The 20,838-nt window shown below is 35.0% G+C and overlaps 1 protein-coding gene across 2 annotated transcripts in view; it reads left to right on the top strand.

Moving 5' to 3' along the window:
* Positions 1 to 6,578, top strand: part of MRPL42 (mitochondrial ribosomal protein L42) — a 30,372-nt gene extending 23,794 nt beyond the window's left edge. For both annotated transcript variants that reach the window (XM_058568664.1, XM_058568663.1), the window contains exon 6: positions 6,330 to 6,578. In XM_058568664.1, the coding sequence (XP_058424647.1) occupies positions 6,330 to 6,375 (46 nt within the window). In that variant the 3' untranslated portion in view covers positions 6,376 to 6,578. The remainder of the gene's footprint in view (positions 1 to 6,329) is intronic.
* Positions 6,579 to 20,838: the final 14,260 nt, after the last annotated feature.

Raw genomic sequence — 20,838 nt, 5'->3', positions numbered from 1 at the left:
TTAACGTCGATTTCATATAAGTGGCATATAGTTGGATTTCACTTTCCAATCTGACTTCATTTCAGTATCACGCCATCTTAAATACTTTTTCCTTTGATTTTCAGTACTTTCACTCTTCCTCTGCCATTTGCTATTAGCTCAATCCTTTCATGAAACTTTATTTGGTTGTAGTTACTTTGAATAGCTACTACCCCTATTAGTACAACTGTATGTAACTATAGTTTATTAGATATCTGTTAATGTTATATTTATATTTGTAGGTAATTTTTTGGTTACACCTGATCTAGCTTATTCTCCGTTCGTCAAGAATGCATCTTCTGTTTTGTAATTTTCCACAAGACCTCTAATACAATATCCTTTTTTTTTTGAATAATTTTTATTTATTTATTTTTTTCCTCCAAAGCCCCAGTAGATAGTTGTATGTCATAGTTGCACAGCCTTCTAGTTGCTGTATGTGGGATGCGGCCTCAGCATGGCCGGAGAAGCAGTGTGTTGGTGCGCGCCCGGGATCCGAACCCGGGCCGCCAGCAGCAGAGCGCGCGCACTTAACTGCTAAGCCACGGGGCCGGCCCCTAATACAATATCCTTAATAAAACGTATGGGTGCTAAGTTACTGCCTGATGGAATATTGTCTTACCTAATTATCTTCACAGTTTCTTGAAGGTGTTCAGCTTCTCTTTGAAATGGTACTTATATTTATGGTAGTCTTTGGGATGGTCTGCTGGTAAATTTCCCAGTGATTCTTGGAAGTTTTAGTCCCACTGTTCAGCTATTAAGTTATGTGGGTTTATCTAATTTCCATTTTATCTAGGTAGGTCACAGGTGGATTAAGATACTCCTCATTATCAGATTCTTATTTAAGGTCCCCAAAGGCTTTATGATCCCAAGATGTTGCCCCATCTCATTCAGTCCTGAACTACCTGCGTCTAATTATTGGCCTCACCCAAGGTGAGTGGACTGGGATTGTAGGTAGTATGTAGGCAGTATGACTGTACAGAGTGAAATGGCTGAAATAGCCTAGTGGCCAGTAAACATTGGTGACTACATTATCCGAAGTCTGCAAATCTAAAGTTAAAATTGTTACCACTAAGTTTGTAAATTGGATTTTGCCTTTTCCTAATCCTGGTGATACTCTTTCCTTTAGGATGGCAATTCAAAGTTTCTTAGGTTTGGGCTTTATACCAAGACTGAGTGATAGAACTATCTGAATTCTTAGTGTGGGAGATGGGTGATAAAGAAACCCAGGACATTGTTTTTGGGGTTAAATTGAACTTTTAGTTCCCTACCCTCTGCTTTTGCCTGAATGACTATTTTTATATTCAATATGCAAAGATTGATTTAAGAAAATTGCATATGTAACCATGAAGCTCCTGCTATTCCTGTTTCATAATACCACAGGTGATGAAAACAAATTAAACTAGCTTAGCTATTATATTATATTTACCTAAAGTCGTGGGGCTTTGAACATATTCTTTGACAGAATCTGCAAATCCATTTGTTTTGTACTTCCTACGGCAATTTACAGTTAATAGCCCCCTGTAAAAAGTTGAGACCCGATCCTGAGTTGCCCTCCACGGCTGCCCCTGAGGTGTCTCCTGTTGGCCTTTAGTGTTGCCGGTAGTCAGGAAGTAGGGCGTGTCAGTCCCCTCAGTTGCCACGATCTGTGTACAAGCTCTTCTTCCTTTCTTCAGTTTTCCTCAGTTGGCATGAAAAAAATCAAAAGTGGTGGAACATTCCTTCCAATATACTTCTTTCCAGAACACATCATTTTAGCAATATTACAGAATTCCTGATGGTTGCATTTGAATTTTCTGTTATTTTTCTTGTTAATTGAAACTTAATAACTTTGTTGAAACTCTTTTTACATATCTGAAGTTCATATAGTGTCTTGGTTTCTCTTGCTGATTCCTTTTCTTCTCCCCTCTCTAAATTTTGGAGTGCCCCAAGGAGCAGTCCTTGGATCTCTCCTCTTTCCTGTCCCATTCTCTAAGACAGTGATGTCTTCTGGCCTCATGGCTTTAAATACCATCTGCATGCAGATGGCTCCCAAATCTATTTCTGGGCAAGACCTCTCTGACCTCCAGACTTGTATATCCAACTGCCTATTCAACGTGTCTAACAGGCATCTCTAACTTAATGTGTCTCTAACTGAGCTTCTGATGCTCCCCCACAAACCAACTTCTCCTGCAGCCTTCCCTGTCTCAGTTAATGCCTCCTCCATTCTTCTAGCTGCTTGAGCCAGAAACCTTGGTGCCTTTCTTGACTGTTCTCTGTCTAACACTCAACATCATGTCTATCAGCAAATTCTGTTAGCTCTGTCTCCAAAATGTATCCGGATTTGACCATTTATCACCATTTCCTCTGCCACCATCCTGTCCATGCCACCATCCTTTGCCTGGTTTATTGAAGTAGTTTCTTTACTGGTCTCCCTGCTTATGCCTTTACTTCCCTGCAGTCTGTTCTTAGCACACAGCATAACCCTGTTAAAATTTCCATTAATTCTTAGAATTTTTCTGTTGAAAACCCTCCAACAGCTTCCCATCTCACTCAAAGAAAAGCTATAGGCCTTAACTATTACCTACAAGAACTTATGTGCTCTGACCTCATTACCTTTCCACCCTCATTCCCTACTGTTCTCTTTCTTGGTTATTCTCTTCCAGCCACATGGCCTCTTTGCTGTTCCTTGAACTTGCCGTTCCTTCCACCTCAGAGCCTTTGTACTTGCTGCGCTTGATCGCTCTACACAGAATGCTCTTCCCGCTGTTATTAGCAGAACTAGTTCTCTGAATTCCTTCGGGTATTTACTCACTGAAGCCTTCCCTGGCCAACTTATTTATCTTGTTTTTCTATCTCCTGCACTGGAATGTAAGCTTCATGAGGGCGGGGATCTTGTCTTGTTTTATGTACTAGAGAATCTTGAGCACATACAAATAGTGCCTGGCACACAGTAGCTACTCACACATTTTAAAATGAGTGAATAAATGAATGAGTGATCCTAATTCTCATAATACCTCTTAAATAAGAAAATAGTAAGCAAACATAGCTCCACTAAATGTAAAATTATGTTGAAAGAAAGAAGCCTTGAAAGAAGGCTAGATGGAAAGTAATTCTAAATTATAGAGCAATCCTATAAATGTAAAAATAGCGGTACCACTTTATTTGAAGAACTATAATATTTTCCCATGGAGGCAACAAAAATTAACAACTACAATCAGTAGGAAACAGATTTGAAGACCTAGCTGCAGTGATAGCCAGAAGGTGAAGTTCTGTTCTGGATTAAGAACTGTAGACAAATATTCCAAATGTCACTGAGTCATTGTGTAATTTAAGAAGGGTGACCATCTATGTCTTGGTTTGCCAGGAACAGTCTCAGTTTAACTCTTTTGTTAATTATTAATAGGGAGGGTTTTTATTCTCTAAAGGGTCCTAGTCTGGGTAAGTTATATGGGCACCCTAAAATTAAGATGCTTGCTTCTGGCTAGTGATTGTAGCATACATTGAAATTCATGCATGATATGAAATCTGTAAATGCTATTTGACCTTCATTGAGCATATTTTAGGATTTGACTTTGTTAAGTTCAGGGTCTCAAGCATTTTTCAGTCATTCTTGAGTGGTGAAAATAGTTGAGCAGTGTAAGCTGAATCACATTTTTATAGGATAATTCTTAGCATTTTTAGGGCCACAGACTTTATTGAGAATCTGGTGAAATCCATTTCCCAGAAAAATGCATTTTCAAAATTTTTATAAATAATTTCAGAAAGTTGGTGACTTCCCAAACCCCTATCTGGTGACTAGCTGCTTTGAGAGAACACTTTTCAGGGTTACTCTTGCACTAGTAAAACCTTGATTATCTGGCACATAACTGGAACCCTTAAGAAAACTGTGCTTTTCTCTATGCGATTATAAGAACATGTAGAAATGTTTACATAAATGATATTATGCTATATGTATTATTCTACAAGTTAGTGTTCCATGTTAGTATATATAGATGTACTTCATTCTGTTCAACTTAATTTTTATATTTTGCAAATTTTCAAAAAATCAATATCAGAAAAAACAATGTGTGGGAAAGTTGCCTATATGAAACATTAAGATAAGCGAACAATGCTTTAGATATCCTAATCATAACAATTAAAGAATGTAAGATACATATCTTTTCATTTATGGTATAGAAATCTTTACATTGAATTTCCATATTAGCAAAAAAGTAAAAAAAAAATTTAATTCAGACCAACTTGCCAAAATCTGGCCTTCAGGGAATTTTTTGAGGAGAACTCATCACCAAAAGCACATGTATGCTGTGTAGAAATTTTCTTAAATCAATAGAGAAAATAGGAAAATGCGAAGAAGTGAAAAGAAAAATTCTCCGTGGTGAAATCACTCAAAAATAATCACCGCTAACAATGCATTTCATCTCTTTCTTTATAGCTGTACATAAGTTTTGTTAGTTTGCTTATTTTTATGTGGTTTTAATCATATATATTTATATAATCATATATAAATTTGCAACCAGTATCTCCCCCTTCCCCCACTTAATATTTTAACTATTTTTATTTATTGCTTTAGGGTAGATTTCCAGAAGAAGAATTACTAGATCAAAAGTTATGACTTTTCAAGAAATTTTTTGATATGTATTGCCACACTGCTTTTTGAAAATATTGTACCAATTAATACTTTAACCATTTGGGTCTGATATTGCTTATTTCACCACACCTGTGCTTGGATTGAGATTATGATTTTTAAAATATTTGTAATCACAAACCAAGTAAAAGCTTCCTCACTGTCTTAATTTGCATTCCTTCCATTTTTTATGACACTGCACATTTTTCCATAAACATATTACTAATTATATCCTATTGTATATTAAAACATGATTTTGCAGCTTGAGTGTCCCATTTAGAGGGAAACATCTCCTTTTAAATAAAACTTTAATAGAGCATGTTCAGTGTATTCACAATGTGCTGTTTCTTTACTATAAAGACAATCATTAGAAAAGATATCTGCACCCTCATGTTCATAGCAGCATTATTTACAATAGCAAAGACATGGAAACAACCTAAGTGTGCATCGATGGATGAATGGATAAAGAAGATGTGGCATGTGTGTGTATACACACACACACACACACACACACACACACACACACACACAGTGGAATATTATTCAGCCATAAAAAATGAGGAAATCCTGCTGTTTGCAACAATATGGATGGACCTTGAAGGCATTATACTAAGTGAAATAAGTCAGACAGAGAAAGACAAATACTGTATTATCTCACTTATCCCACAGTATTCCACATGTGGAATCTAAAAAAAACAAAAAACAAACCAAACTCACAGAAAAAGAGATCAGACTTGTGGTTACCAGATGCAGGGAGGTCAGGGGAGGGGGAATTGGAGGAAGGTGGTCCAAAGGTACAAACTTCCAGTTATAAATAAGTACTAGGGATGTAATGTACAACATGATGACTATAGCTGACACTGCTGTATGATACATAGGAAAGTTGTTGATAGAGTAAATCCTAGGGGCCAGCCCGGTGGCATAGTGGTTAAGTTTGTGCGTTCTGCTTCGGTGGCCTGGGCTTCACCAGTTTGGATCCCAGGCGCGGACCTACTCACCGCTCGTCAAGCCATGCTGAGGTGGCATCCCATATACAAGAGCTGTAACTCTACAACTATAATGCACAACTATGTATTAAGGCTTTGGGGAGAAAAAAGAAAAAAGAGGAAAATTGGCAACAGATGTTCGCGCAGGGCTAATCTTCCTCAAAAAAAAAAAAAGAGTAAATCCTAAAAGTTCTCATCACAAGGAGAAAATTTTTTTCCTTTATTCCTCTTTCTTTTCTTTTTATTGTCTCTATATGAGAAGATGAATGTTAGCTGAACCTATTGTGCTAATGATTTCACAATATATGTAAATCAAACCACCACGCTGTATGCCTTAAACTTATACATTGATGTATGTCAATTATTTCTCTGTAAAACAGGAAAAAAAAAAGACAATCATTAGTTTTTAATTAAAGATCAATCCTTCAGGTTACCATATTGAAATTATCCTCGAGAGCTGAAAGAAGATATTCCAAAATGCTGAGTTAATAGAAAACAATTTTCACTGTAGGGAGATGTGGCTTATTAGTAAGAAATATCTATCTGAGATGTATCTGACAGTGTATATATATATATGTATATATATATATGCACATATATATAAGTTTTCATTGATTTCATAGCACTAATAAACAGCAAACTAATCATGGATATTTGATATTTCTATCAGGAACAGTTAACCTTTATTATAATAATTTTATCTTAAATATTTTCTTTTCAAGGTATCATAGACGTCGTAAGAAACTGGATCCTCCAAAAGACAGATGATATTGAGGTTTTCAGTAATCAAGGAGAAATGTTATCCTGTATCTCATTTGCCGTTTGAGAAAATGCAATTGAGTATATTCAGTAATATGTTATATAGTAAAATAATAATAAAATGTCTTTTCATATATTAGAATGTGTATTTCCTTTTTTTGTTGCAGTATAATTGACATATGACATTATATTAAAGTTGTACAACATAGTGATTCAATATTTGTATATATTGTGAAATGATCACCACAATAAGTCTAGTTAACATCCATCACCATACATAGTTACAGATCTTTTCTTTTCTTGCGATGATAATTTTTAAGATTTACTCTCTGAGCAACTTTGAAATATGCAATACAGTATCATTAACTCGAGTTGCCATGCTGTACATTACATCCTCATGACTTATTTATTTTATGACTGGAAGTTTGTACCTTTTGAACCCCCTTTGTCCATTTCACCCACTGCCACCCCAGGCAACCACCAGTCTATTTTCTCTGTCTAAGACATCATATGGTATTTGTCTTTTTCTGTCTGACTTATTTCACTTAGCGTGCCCTCAGGGTCCATTCGTGTTGTCACAAATGGCAAGATCTCATTCTTTTTTTTACGGTTGAATAATATTCCATTGTATATATATACCACATTTTCTTTATCCGTTCATCTGTTGATGGACATTTAGGTTGTTTCCATATCTTGGCTATTGTAAATAATGCTTCAGTGAACAGGGGGTGCAATATCTTTTTGAATTAGTGTTTTCATTTTCTTCCGATAAACACCCAGAAATGGAATTGCTGGATCATATGGTAGTTCTGTTTTTAATTTTTTGAGGAACTTCCAGACTGTTTTCCATAGTGGCTGCACCAACATGCATTCCCACCAGCAGTGTACAAGGATTCCCTTTTCTCTGCATTCTCACCAACACTTGTTATTTCTCATCTTTTTAGTATAGCCCACAGGTGTGAGGTGATATCTCACTGTGCTTTTGATTTGCATTTCTCTGATGATTAGTGATGTTGAGCATCTTTTCATGTGCCTGTTGGCCATCTGTATGTCTTCTTTAGAAAAATATCTATTCAGATTCTCTGCCCATTTATTTAATCAGATTGTTTGCTTTTTTGCCATTGAGTTGTGTGAATCCTCTTTTGTTTTTTAATTTTTTGTTTATTGCAGTAACATTGGTTTATAACATTGTAAAAATTTCAGGTGTACATCATGGAATTCTCGATATATTTTGGATATTAACTCCTTATCAGATATATGATTTGCAAATATTTTCTCTCAGTAGGTTGCCTTTTCATTTTGTTGATGGTTTCCTTTGCTGTGCAGAAGCTTTTTAGTTGGATGTAGTCCCACTTGTTTATTTTTGCTTTTTTGCCTTTGCTTTTAGTGTCAAATACAAAAAATTATCACCAAGACCAATGTCAAGGAGCTTACTGCCTATGTTTTCTTCTAGGAGTTTTATGAAGCTTCAGGTCTTACATTCAAGACTTTAACCCATGCTGAGTTAATTTTTGTGTATGACATAAGATGGTGATCCAGTTTCATTCTTTTACATATTGCTGTCCAGTTTTCCCAACACCATTAAGACTGTCCTTTTCCCCATTACATATTCTTGGCTCCTTTGTCAAAAATTAATTGACCATATGTGCATGGGTTTATTTCTGGGCTCTCTATTCTGTTCCATTGATCTATGTGTCTGTTTTTATGCCAATACCATACTGGTTGGATTACTAAAGCTTTGTGATATAGTTTGAAATCAGGGAGTGTGATGCCTCCAGCTTTGTTCTTTCTCAAGATTGCTTTGGCTATTGGGGGTCTTTTGTGGTTCCATACAAATTTTAGAATTGTTTGTTCTAGTTCTGTGAAAAATGCCCTTGGAATTTTGATAGAGATTGCATTGAATCTGTGGATTGCTTTGGATAGTATGGACATTTTAACAATATTAATTCTTCCAATCCATGAGCACAGAATATCTTTCCATTTATTTGTGTCCTCTTCAGTTTCTTTCATCAATGTGTTACAGTTTTCAATGTACAGGTGTTTCAACTCCTTGGTTAAATTTATTCCTAGATATTTTATTCTTTTTGATGCAATTGTAAATGGGATTGTTTTCTTAATTTCTCTTTCTGATAGTTTGTTATTAGTGTATAAAAATGCAACAGATTTCTGTATATTGATTTTGTATCCTCCATCTTACTGAATTCATTTATTAGTTCTAATAGTTTTTTGGTGAAGTCTATAGGGTTTTCTATGTATAGTATCATATCATTTGCAAATAGTAACAGTTTTACTTCTTCCTTTCCAATTTGGATGCTTTTTATTTCTTTTTCTTGTCTAATTGCTCTGGCTAGGACTTCCAATACTAAGTTGAGTAAAAGTGGTGCGAGTGGGCATCCTTGCCTTGTTCCTGCTCTTAGAGGAAAAGCTTTCAGCTTGTCACTGTAGAGTATGATGTTAGCTGTGGGCTTGTCATATATGGCCTTTATTCTGTTGAGGTATGTTCCTTCTGCACCCACTTTGTTGAGATTTTTTTTATCATAATTGGATGTTGAATTTTGTCACGTGCTTTTTCTGCATCTATTGAGATAATCATATGATTTTTATCCTTCATTTTATTAATGTGGTTTATTATGTTGATTGATTTGTCAATGTTGAACCATCCTTTCATCCCTGAAATAAATCCCACTTGATGATGGTGTATGATCCTTTTAATGTATTGTTGAATTCAGTTTGCTAATATTTTGTTGAGGATTTTTGTGTCTATGTTCATGAGGGTTATTGGCCTGTAATTGTCCTTTTTTGTGCTGTAATTGTCTGGTTTTATTGTCAGGGTAATGAGACCACCATTGTGGTCTCATAAAATGAGTTTGGAAGTGTTCCTTTTTCTTCTATTTTTTGGAAGAATTTCTTCCAAATTCTTTGAATGTTTGGTAGAATTCATCAGCAAAGCCATCTGGTTCTGGACTTTTGTTTATAGGAAATTTTTAAATTGCTGATTCAATCTCCTTACTAGTAATTAGTCTGTTCAGATTTTCTATTTCTTCATTTTTATTTCTTCTTCATACATGAAGAAATAGAATATATATATAAAGTGTATATAGTATATATATATAAAGTAATTCTGGATTTGACTTTCTTATTTAGAGAAACCTATTTTATCTTATTTTCCTTCTGAGATATTGAAGTCTACCATTTATTTTTATGTAACTGGTATGATTAAGTATTTTTGTGTTATCAGCCAAATATTGTTAGTAGTATAAATATGATTAATAAAAACGTGCATGGTTCTCCTTCTTCCAAAGGAGATTTTAAAATTGACTTTGAAACAAACTCATGAGGTCCACCCAGAAAATAAATGTTACAATGTTTCCTTTTTTGTGGCTTCTAGGAAATAATTAAATTAGTTACATTTTAATCAGTTTCTACTATCTGCTAGGTTCTTTACACATTATTATTAAATTCTCATAGTAATCCTTTGAAGCAAGAGCATCATCCGCATTTTACAGATGATGCTAAGTGACTTGAACCCTACCTACCTAGCAAGTGGGAGAGCCAGAATCCAAACGGTCAGGCTCCAGAGCTTTTTTACAGTGCATCCCGATGTCAAAGGTGTTTTCTTTCGCCAAAGAATGTACTTTACTAGAAAGAATATTATATAATTCATTTTGAGATTGTTTTTTCTGGCTGTCTTAAAATTATGCTAGCTTCAGTATACATTCAACTCTGTGAGTAAAATGTTAATATCACTAAACTAGTGTTAGGAGAACGTTAATAGATTATTCTGCTGTTGATTGTCACTGTCAGCTTATATACGATCCCTAATAGCATTGCTGCCCTGTGATTTCTATTTAGGAGGTTAGGAATCTTTTAAGAAGGTGGAAAGTGCTTTATTCAAACTTGTAAAATATTTGTGATATTTTAAAAATTGATGTGAAAAATGATTTCACTTTCAAAGTCTGCTGTTTAATCTGGTTCTTTTAATAAAGGAACTCTAGGTAAAGGTTCAAGTGTTCAGTAAAATGTAAACAATAGTGAATAGGAAAGGAAAGAAAATAATGATAGCCACCCTCTGTTACTGAAAGGAAATGTTTTATAAGTGGTTTACTTTTTTCATTAGTATATTAGTTTTTTGGGAAAGATCAAAGAAAAAATAAGTTTATAGAACTTGATAATCCGAAATATTTGCCAGCCGTATTTGATGACATATCTTTGAAAAATGGTTAGTTTTTTTTTTCAGGTTGACATATCCAAATTTTTACAAAGATTGAGATATGCCACGTTATAAAAATAGGAAGAATAAAAAAATAAGTTAATTAAATGACAAATTTCCTTTTTTTTAAGTACAAAGATCTACTAAAATAGAGATTGTTCAACTGAAAGATGCCCAAACCACACATTCACATGTCAATACTTTGGAGAATTAGCTTTGATTTTATTGTATTGGAACTGTAGATTAACACTGTAGTTCCTGGAGTTTGGGTTCTCATGGATTGCTGATTTTTAATTTTGCTAAATAAGTACATATTCCATCACCACCATCACTGTCCCTCTGCTCCTCTTATTCCCCACCCCAGGGGTAGTAGCTTATCCACCATCACTAACATTTTATGAAAGGTCCACTTGTCTGTGTTCTAAGACATTTAAAGATTACATAAAGTGGAATGGTCCTTTGAATGGGTTAAATTTAGCTTCATGAAAAACTCACCTTGTTCTCATATTTCCACTGTTGAGGTGGAATAACACACTTCAAATGGATAAAAATCGCTGTCGGTGAAACCACCAGAGGGCACTCTCACATAGGTTCACTTCCAGCATCCACACCCAAAGGCAGTGACTTTTAACATGCTTAATTAGCAGAGAATATTTGGGTGTTCTTTTGGTAAGAATAACTAGTAGAGTAAATGGCAGTAGTGAAATTAAATTCTGAAATAATCTGAGGCCATTATTTGTTCTGTTGATCTAGTCATCAAGCATTTATTGAACCTCTACTACATATGAGGAAGCATATTTTTTGCTAGGCCAATAGCAAAAAATGGTCCCTTCTTGAGGACCATAGTATTTATTTAACTAGGATCTACTGAGCCACTTAATTTTTTTAGTGACATTGTATTTTAACCATGAATGTAATACATCATTTTTAAAAATTGGAGACTGACTAAATAGAAAATAAAAATTACCCATAATTGTCTTATCTAAAGATAACAGTAACATTTTTGCTTACCTTTTTCACTTTTCTGCTGCTGCATAAAAGTATTTCAAAAAATAAAAATATTTGGGGCCGGCCCCGTGGCGTAGCAGTTAAGTGCACGCGCTCTGCTGCTGGCGGCCCAGGTTCGGATCCCGGGCGCGCACGGATGCACTGCTTGTCAGGCCATGCTGTGGCGGCATCCCACATAAAGTGGAGGAAGATTGGCATGGATGTTAGCTCAGGGCTGATCTTCCTCACCAAAACAAAACAAAACAAATATTTATTATGCATGATGTTTTGTGACTTGATTTTTTCATTTAATATCATGAATTTTTTTGCCATATCATTAAATACTCTTATTTAATAGGTGCATATTATTCTATAATCTGGATTGTTATAATTAACTCCCTTCTGTTAGACATAATCATTGTTTCTGTCTGTTCCCTATTATAAATAATGCTGTTATTAACATCCTGATGGATACTTTTTAAAAAATATTTTTTTAGAGCAGTTTTATGTTCACAGCAAAATTGAGTGGAAGGTACAGAGATTTCCCATGTCCCCACACATGTGTAGCCTCCCCCATTATCAACATCTCCCACTGGAGTGTTACATTTCTTATAATTGATATACCTACATTGACACATCATCACCCAGAGTCCATAGTTTACATTAGAGTTCACTCTTGGTGTTGTACATTCTGTGAATTTTGACAAAAGTAGAATGGTATGTATCTACCATTATACTATCATACAGAGTAGTTTCACTGCCCTAAAAATCCTGTGTGCTCTGCTTATTCATCCCCTTTTTCCTCCCTAACCCCTGATAACCACTGATCTTTCTTTCTCTCCGTAGTCTTGCTTTTCCATAATGTTATATGTTGGAATCATACAGTATGTTGCCTTTTCAGATTGCCTTCTTTCACTTAGTAATAAGCATTTAAATTTCCTCCATGTCTTTTCATGGCTTGATAGCTCATTTCTTTTTCGTGCTGAATAATATTCCATTATATGGTTATACCACAATTTATTTATCCATTCACCTATTGAAGGACATCTTGCTTACTTCCAAATTTGGCAATTATGAATAAAGCTGCTATAAACATCCATGTTAAGGTTTTTTTGTAGATATAAATTTTCAACTCCTTTGAGTAAATACCAAGGAGCATGATTGCTGGATCATATGATAAAGAGTAGGTTTACTTTTCTAAAAAACTGCTGAATGGTCTTCCAAAGTGGCTGGAACATTTTGCCTTTCCACCAACAGTGAATAAGAGTTCCTCTTGCTCCACATTCTCACCAGCATTTGGTGTGTCAGTGTTTTGGATTTTGGCTATTCTAATAGCTATATGTAGTGGTATCTCGTTTTAATTTGCATTTCTCTGATGACTTATGATGTGGAAGATCTTCTCATATGCTTATTTGCCATCTGTATATCTTCTTGGGTGAAGTGTCTGTTAAGGCCTTTGGCACATTTTTTAATCGATTTGTTTGTTTTCTTATTGTTGAGTTTTAAGTGTTCTTTGTATATTTTGGATATCGGTTGTTTATCAGATATGTTTTTCGCAAATATTTTCTTTCAGTCTGTGGCTTGTCTTTTCATTTTCTTGACAGCATCTTTTCACAGAGCAGAAATTTTTAATTTTAATGAAGTCCAGCTTATCAATTATTTTTTTCATGGAATCGTGCCTTTGATATTGTATCTAAAAAGTTATCACCAAACCCAAGATCATCTAGATTTTCTCCTATGTTATCTTCTAAAAGTTTTATAGTTTTGCATTTTACATTTAGGTCTATGATCTATTTTGAGTTAATTTTTGTGAAAAGTTTAAGGTCTATGTCTAGATTCATTTTATTGCATGTAGATGTCCAGTTGTTCCAGCACCATTTGTTGAAAAGACTTATTTTCTTTACTCCTTAGTTAAACTTCAGTTGACTATATTTATGTGGGTCTATTTCTGTGCTCTCTGTTCTGTTCCATTGATCTATTTGTCTGTTTGTTCACCAATACCACACAGTCTTGATGACTGTAGCTTCGTAATAAGTCTTGAAGTTGGTTATTGTCAGTCTTCTGACTTTGTTCTTCTCCTTCAATATTGATGGATTACATTAATTGATTTTCAAATGTTGAACCAGCCTTACATACCTGGGATAAATCCCACTTGGTCATGGTGTATAATTCTTTTTATACTTTTTTAAGATTTGATTTGCTAATGTTTTGTTGAGGATGTTTGCATCTGTGTTCATTTTAGACTCTGGCCTTGTAATGTCTTTATCTGTTTTTGATATTAGGATAATGCTGGCCTCGTAGAATGAGTTAGGAAGTATTCCCTCTGCTTCTGTCCTCTGAAAGAGATTACAGAGGATTGGTATTATTTCTTCCTTAAATGTTTGGTAGAATTCACCAGGGAACCCATCTGGGCCTGGTGCTTTATGTTTTGGAAGGTTAAATTATTGATGCAATTTCTTTAATAAATATTGGCCTATTCAAATAGTCTATTTCTTCTTGTGTGAGTTTTGCCAGATTGTGTCTTTCAAAGAATTGCTCCATTTCATCTAAGTTATCAAATTTGTGGGTATAGGGGCCGGTCTGGTGGCGCAGTGGTTAAGTGCATGAGCTCCACTACAGCGGCCCGGGGTTCGCAGGTTTGGATCCCGGGCATGCACTGATGCACCACTGTCAAGCCATGCTGGGGTGGTGTCCCATATAAAGTAGAGGAAGATGGGCACGGATGTTAGCCCAGGGCCAGTCTTCCTCAGCAAAAAGAGGAGGATTGGCGACAGATGTTAGCTCAGGGCTGATCTTCCTCACAAAAAAAAAAAAAGAAAATTTGTGGGTATAGAGTTGTGCATATATTCTTTTATTATCCTTTTAATGTCCGTGGTATCTATAGTGATGTCCCCTTGTTCATTTCTGATATTAGCAATTTGTATCTTTTCTCTTTTTTTCTTAGTTAGCCTAGCTAGTGGCTTATTGATTTTTATTGATCTTGACAATGAACCAGCTTTTGGCTTTGTTTAGTTTTTCTGTTGATTTCCTGTTTTCAATTTATTTATTTCTTCTTTGGTTCTTATTACTTCTTTTCTTTTACTCACTTTGGATTTAATTTGCTCTTTTTTTCCCTAGTTTCCTAAGGTGGAATCTTAAGATGGTTGATTTTAGATCTTTCTTTTTTCTAACTTATGCATTTAGTGCTAAAATTTCCCTATAAGCACTACTTTCACTGCATCCCACAAATTTTGGTAAGTTGTGTTTTCGTTTTCATTTAGGTCAAAATATTGCTTAATTTCTCATGATATTTCTTCTTTGACCCATGTGTTATTTTAACAGTGTGTTGTTTAATCTCCAAGTATTTTGGGATTTTCCAGCTGTCTTTCTTTTATTGATTTCTGGTTTAATTCCATTGTGGCCTGAGAGCAGACATTGTATGATTTCTATTCTTTTAAATTTGCTAAGGTGTGTTTTATGGCCAAGAATGTGGTCTATCTTGGTGAATGTTCCACATGAGCTTGGGCAGAATGTGTATCCTGCTGTTATTGGATAAAATAGTCTATACATGTCCATTATATTTAGTTGATTGATGGTGTTGAGTTCAAATGTGTTCTTACTGATTTCCTGCTGGCTGGGTCTGTCCGTTTCTAATAGAGGTGTGTTAAAATCTCCAATTATAGTATTGGATTCATCTATTTCTCCTTGCAGTTCTATCAGGTTTTGCCTCAGGTATTTTGACATTCTGTGGTTAGTTGTATACATGTTAAGGATTGTTATTTCTTCTTGGAGAATTGATCCTTTTATCGTTATGTAATGCCCCTTTTTTCCCTGATAACTTTCCTTTCTCAGAAGTCCATTCTGTCTGAAATTAATATAGCTACTCTTGCTTTCTTTTGAATAGTCTTAGTATGGTATATCTTTCTCTATCCCTTTTTATTGATCTATATATGCCTTTATATTTAAAGTGAATTTCTTGCAGACAACATATAGTTGGGTCTTGTTTTTTGATTAACTCTGACAATCTCTGTCTTTTAATTGGTGCATTTAGACCATTGGCATTCAAAGTGATTATTGATACAGCTGGGTTACTACCTACCATATTTATTACTGTTTTCTATTTGTTGCCTTTGTTCTTTTTTCCTATTTTTGTTTTCTACTCTTTTTCTGCCTTTTGTGATTTTAATTAATCATTTTATATGATTCTGTTTTCTCTCCTTTCTTAGCATATTTTGTACTTCTGTTTTTAAAAAATCTTTTTCAGTGGTTACCATAGAGTTTGCAATATACATTTGCAACTAAGTCAAGTCTACTTCCAAATAACATGATACTGCTTCATGGATAGTGCAAGTACCTAATAATAACAAAATAATTCTAATTCCTCCCACTAGTCCCTTGTATCATTGGTGTCATCCATTTCTCTTATACATAAGCATATAAGCATATATACATATATGTCATTGAATATATTGTTGCTATTATTTTTTGAACAAATTGTTATCTGTTAGATCAATGAAGAATAAGAAAAATAAAAGTTTTTATTTTACCTTCACTTATTCCTTCTCCACTGCTCTTCCTTTCTTTATGTAGATCCAAGTTTCTGACCTATATCATTTTCCTTCTCTCTAAAGAACTTCTTTTAACATTTCTTGCAAGGCAGGTCTACCAGCAACAAATTCCCTCAATTTTTATTTGAGAAAGTCTTTATTTCTCCTTCACTTGTGAAGGATAATATTGCAGGGTACAGAATTCTAGGTTGGTGTTCTGTTTGCTCTCAACACTTTAAATATTTCACTCCATTCTTTTCTTTCTTGCATGATGTCTGAAGAGAGTAATTCTTAAATCCATAGCACTTGATCAAAGTTTGTAATAGGCTTTTTTTTTTTTTTTTGGTGAGGAAGATTAGCCCTGAGCTAACATCTGTTGCCAATCCTCCTCTTTTTGCTGAGGAGGATTGGCCCTGGGCTAACATCCATGCCCATCTTCCTCTACTTTATATGTGGGACGCCTGCCACAGCATGGCTTGATAAGCAGTGCATAGGTCTGTGCCTGGGATCTGAACCTGCAAACCCCAGGCAGCTGAAGCAGAGCACGCAAACTTAACCACTATGCAACCAGGCCAGCCCCTGTAATAGGCATTTTTTTGCATGTGATTATTTGATAAATGTTCATCTCCCCTACTAGACTGTAAACTCCATGACTTGCAAGGACCCCGACTGGCTATGTGTACCGCTATGACCCTAGCACCTAATATGACCTGGTACATTCGTTGTAACACAAGCATCTAAATATGATTTTGTAAAAGAAATTGTTCTAGTGCAGAGGGGTTCCGTGAATTGGATTTGGGGTTGCGGGATCTATGAAACTCTTGAAATTGTATAGAATTTTGAGAATATTTGTGTATTTCCCTGGGGATAGAATCTGTAGGTTTTCAGCAGTCCATTAAAGGCTGTGTCACTTCACGCCCTAGTTCTCACTTGCCTGCAGCTAAGCACATAATGACATTAGTACTGGAATGATATGATATGTAAGATAGAAAGTGTGGTTTCCATGTATTCTAAGCAACTACCTTAATTAGATTTCAAGCAGTTCTTGAGAAAACAAGACATCATGTGCCTTCATTTTGGATGGCTCTAGCATTTTAGGCAAAACCCCTACTCTAGGAATATTTTTCCAGTTTCAGATTTGTATTTTTTGATTTTCAGAAATAAGTCAATTAGAATATCAGTGCATAAACAAAAAGTTAGCAAACTATTTTATTTGCTGAAGGCATAAATAAATGTCTTCATTGTTTATAGGCAAAGGGAATGATTTCTTAAGATTTTTTTTCTCAGAAGTACAAATGACTTGCTAATATTCATAGCAAAATTTGCAAATGTTCTAATGCTAAAGAAATATTTTCCCAATTATAGATCAGCCATTAGCCCCCTACTATTTTCTAATGTGCAGTTTAACTTTCTGAAAGTACAAATATTTTTAATACAGTGGGAAGAAATGCTCAGGAGGAATATGTAATGTGCTTTCTAGTTTTGCACAAAGGCATCCACTTTGATTTAGTAATATCACCTGAGTTATGTAGCATCTTCCTGCAAGAAGCTTAAAATGCTTCACAGTTGTGATTGCTTGAATTCTTGTAATGTTGCTTATAAGTTAATGCCTGTTTTTTTAAATGGAGGAAAGGTTGCAGTTTTTAATTACTTGCTCTTATACTCCTCAGAATTAACACACTCAAGATTAAGCATTTTATTCTATTTTTTATTGATGTCGTAATAGTTTATAACATTGTGAAATTTCAGTTGTACGTTGTTGTTTGTCAGTCATCATATAAATACGCCCCTTCACCCCTGGTGCGCACCCCCAACCCCCTTGCTCTTGGTAACCACCAAACTGTTCTGTCTGTGTGTTAGTTTATCTTCCACATGTGAGTGAAATCATATGGTGTTTGTCTTTCTCTGTCTGACTTATTTCGCTTAACATTATACCCTCCAGGTCCATCCATGTTGTTGCAAATGGGACGATTTTGTCTTTTTTTTATGGCTGAGTAGTATTCCATTGTATATATATACATATATACCAAATCTTCTTTATCCAATGATCAGTCGATGGACACGGTTGCTTCCACTTCTTGGCTATAGTGAATAATACAGCAATGAAAATAGGGGTGCATAAGCCTCTTTGGATTGTTGATTTCAAGTTCTTTGGATAAATATCCAGAAGTGGGATAGCTGGATCATAAGGTATTTCTATTTTTAATTTTTTGAAGAATCTCCATACTGTTTTCCATAGAGGCTGCACCAGTTTGCATTCCCACCAGCAGTGAATGAGTGTTCCCTTTTCTCCACATCCTCTCCAACATTTGTTATTTTTAGTCTTGGTGATTATAGCTATTCTAATGGGTGTAAGGTGATAGCTTAGTGTAGTTTTGATTTGCTTTTCCCTGATTAGTGATGTTGACCATCATTTCATGTGCCAATTGGCCATCTGTATATCTTCCTTGGAAAGATGTTTGTTGATATCATCTGCCCATTTTTTGATTGGGTTGTTTTTTTTGTTGTTGTTCAGTTGTGTCAGTTCTTTATATATATTATGGAGATTAACCCCTTGTTGGATATGTGATTTGCAAATATTTTCTCCCAGCTGGTAGGTTGTGTTTTCATTTTGATCCTAGTTTCCTTTGCCTTGCAGAAGCTCTTTAGTCTGATGAAGTCCCACTTGTTTATTTTTTCTTTTCTTTCACTTGTCTCAGTAAACATGGAATTCGAAAAGATCCCTCTAAGACTGATGTCAAAGAGTGTACTGCCTATATTTTCTTCTGGGAGTTTTATAGTTTCAGCTCTTACCTTCAAGTCTTTGATCCATTTTGAGTTAATTTTTGTGTATGGCGAAAGATAATGGTCTACTTTTATTCTTTTGCATGTGGCTGTCCAATTTTCCCAGCACCATTTATTGAAGAGACTTTCCTTTCTCCATTGTATGTTCTTAGCTCCTTTGTCAAAGATTAGCTGTCCGTAGATGTGTGGTTTTATTTCTGGGCTGTCAATTCTGTTCCATTGATCTGTGTGTCTGTTTTTGTACCAGTACCATGCTATTATGATTATAGCTTTGTAGTATATTTTGAAGTCTGGGGTTGTGATGCCTCCAGCTTTGTTCTTTTTTCTCAGGATTGCTTTAGCTATTTGGGGTCTTTTGTTGCCTCATATGAATTTTAGGATTCTTTGTTCTATTTCTGTGAAGAATGTCATTGGGATTCTGATTGGGACTGCATTGAATCTGTAGATTGCTTTAGATAGTATTGACATTTTAACTATGTTTATTCTTCCAATCCATGTGCATGGGATATCTCTCCATTTTTTTATATCATCATCGATTTCTTTCAATAATGTCTTATAGTTTTCATTGTATAGGTCTTTCACCTCCTTGGTTAAATTTATTCCTAGATATTTTATTCTTTTTGTTGCACTTGTAAATGGGATTGTATTCTTGAGTTCTCTTTCTGTTGGTTCGTTATTAGAGAATAGAAATGCAACTGGTTTTTCTAAGTTGATTTTGTACCCTGCAACTTTGCTGTGCTTGTTGATTATTTCTAATAGTTTTCCAATTGATTCTTCAGGGTTTTCTATATATAGAATCATGTTGTCTGCAAGCAGCAAGAGTTTCACTTCTTCATTGCCTATTTGGATTCCTTTTTTTCCTTTTTCTTGACTAATTGCTCTGGCCAAAACCTCCAGTACTATATTGAATAAGAGTGGCGAGAGTGGGCACCATTGTCTTGGTCCTGTTCTCAGAGGGATGGCTGTCGGTTTTTCCCTGTTGAGTATGATGTTGGGCTGTGGGTTTGTCATATATGGCCTTTATTACGTTGAGATACTTTCCTTCTATACCCATTTTGTTGAGGGTTTTTATCATAAATGGATGTTGGATCTTGTCAAATGCTTTCTCTGCATCTGTTGAGATGATCATGTGGTTTTTATTCCTCATTTTGTTAATGTGGTGTATCACACTGATTGATTTGCAGATGTTGAACCATCCCTGTGTCCCTGGTATAAATCCCACTTGATCATGGTGTATGATCTTTTTATGTATTGCTGTATTTGGTTTGCCAATATTTTGTTGAGGATTTTTGCATCTATGTTCATCAGTGATATTGGCCTGTAATTTTCCTTCTTTGTATTGTCCTTGTCTGGCTTTGGTATCAGGGTGATGTTGGCCTCATAGAATATGTTAAGAAGTGTTCCATCTTCCTCTATTTTTTGGAATAGTTTAAGAATGATAGGTATTAAATCTGCTTTGAATGTTTGGTAAAATTCTCCGGAGAAGCCGTCTGGTCCTGGACTTTTATTTTTTGGGAGGTTTTTGATGACTGTTTCAATCTCTTTACTTGTAATTGGTCTATTCAGATTCTCTATTTCTTCTTGATTCAGTTTTGGGAGGTTGTATGAGTCTAAGAATTTATCCATTTCTTGTAGATTGTCCAATTTGTTGGCATATAGTTTTTCATAGTATTCTCTTATAATCCTTTGTATTTCTGTGGTATCTGTTGTAATTTCTTCTCTTGCATTTATAATTTTATTTATTTGAGGCTTCTCTCTTTTTTTCTTAGTAAGTCTGGCTAAGGATTTGTCAATTTTGTTTATCTTCTCAAAGAATCAGCTCTTTGTTTCATTGATTGTTTCTACCATTTTTTTTGGTTTCAATTTCATTTATTTATGCTCTAATTTATATTATTTCCCTCCTTCTGCTGTCTTTGGGCTTTGTTCTTCTTTTTTCTAATTCTGTTAGGTGTAGTTTAAGATTGC

This window comes from Diceros bicornis, chromosome 25, assembly GCF_020826845.1.
Source record: "Diceros bicornis minor isolate mBicDic1 chromosome 25, mDicBic1.mat.cur, whole genome shotgun sequence".
Taxonomy (NCBI): Eukaryota; Metazoa; Chordata; class Mammalia; order Perissodactyla; family Rhinocerotidae; genus Diceros; species Diceros bicornis.
The sequence above is the reverse complement of the archived record's forward strand: the minus strand, read 5'-3'. Positions and strand labels throughout refer to the sequence as shown.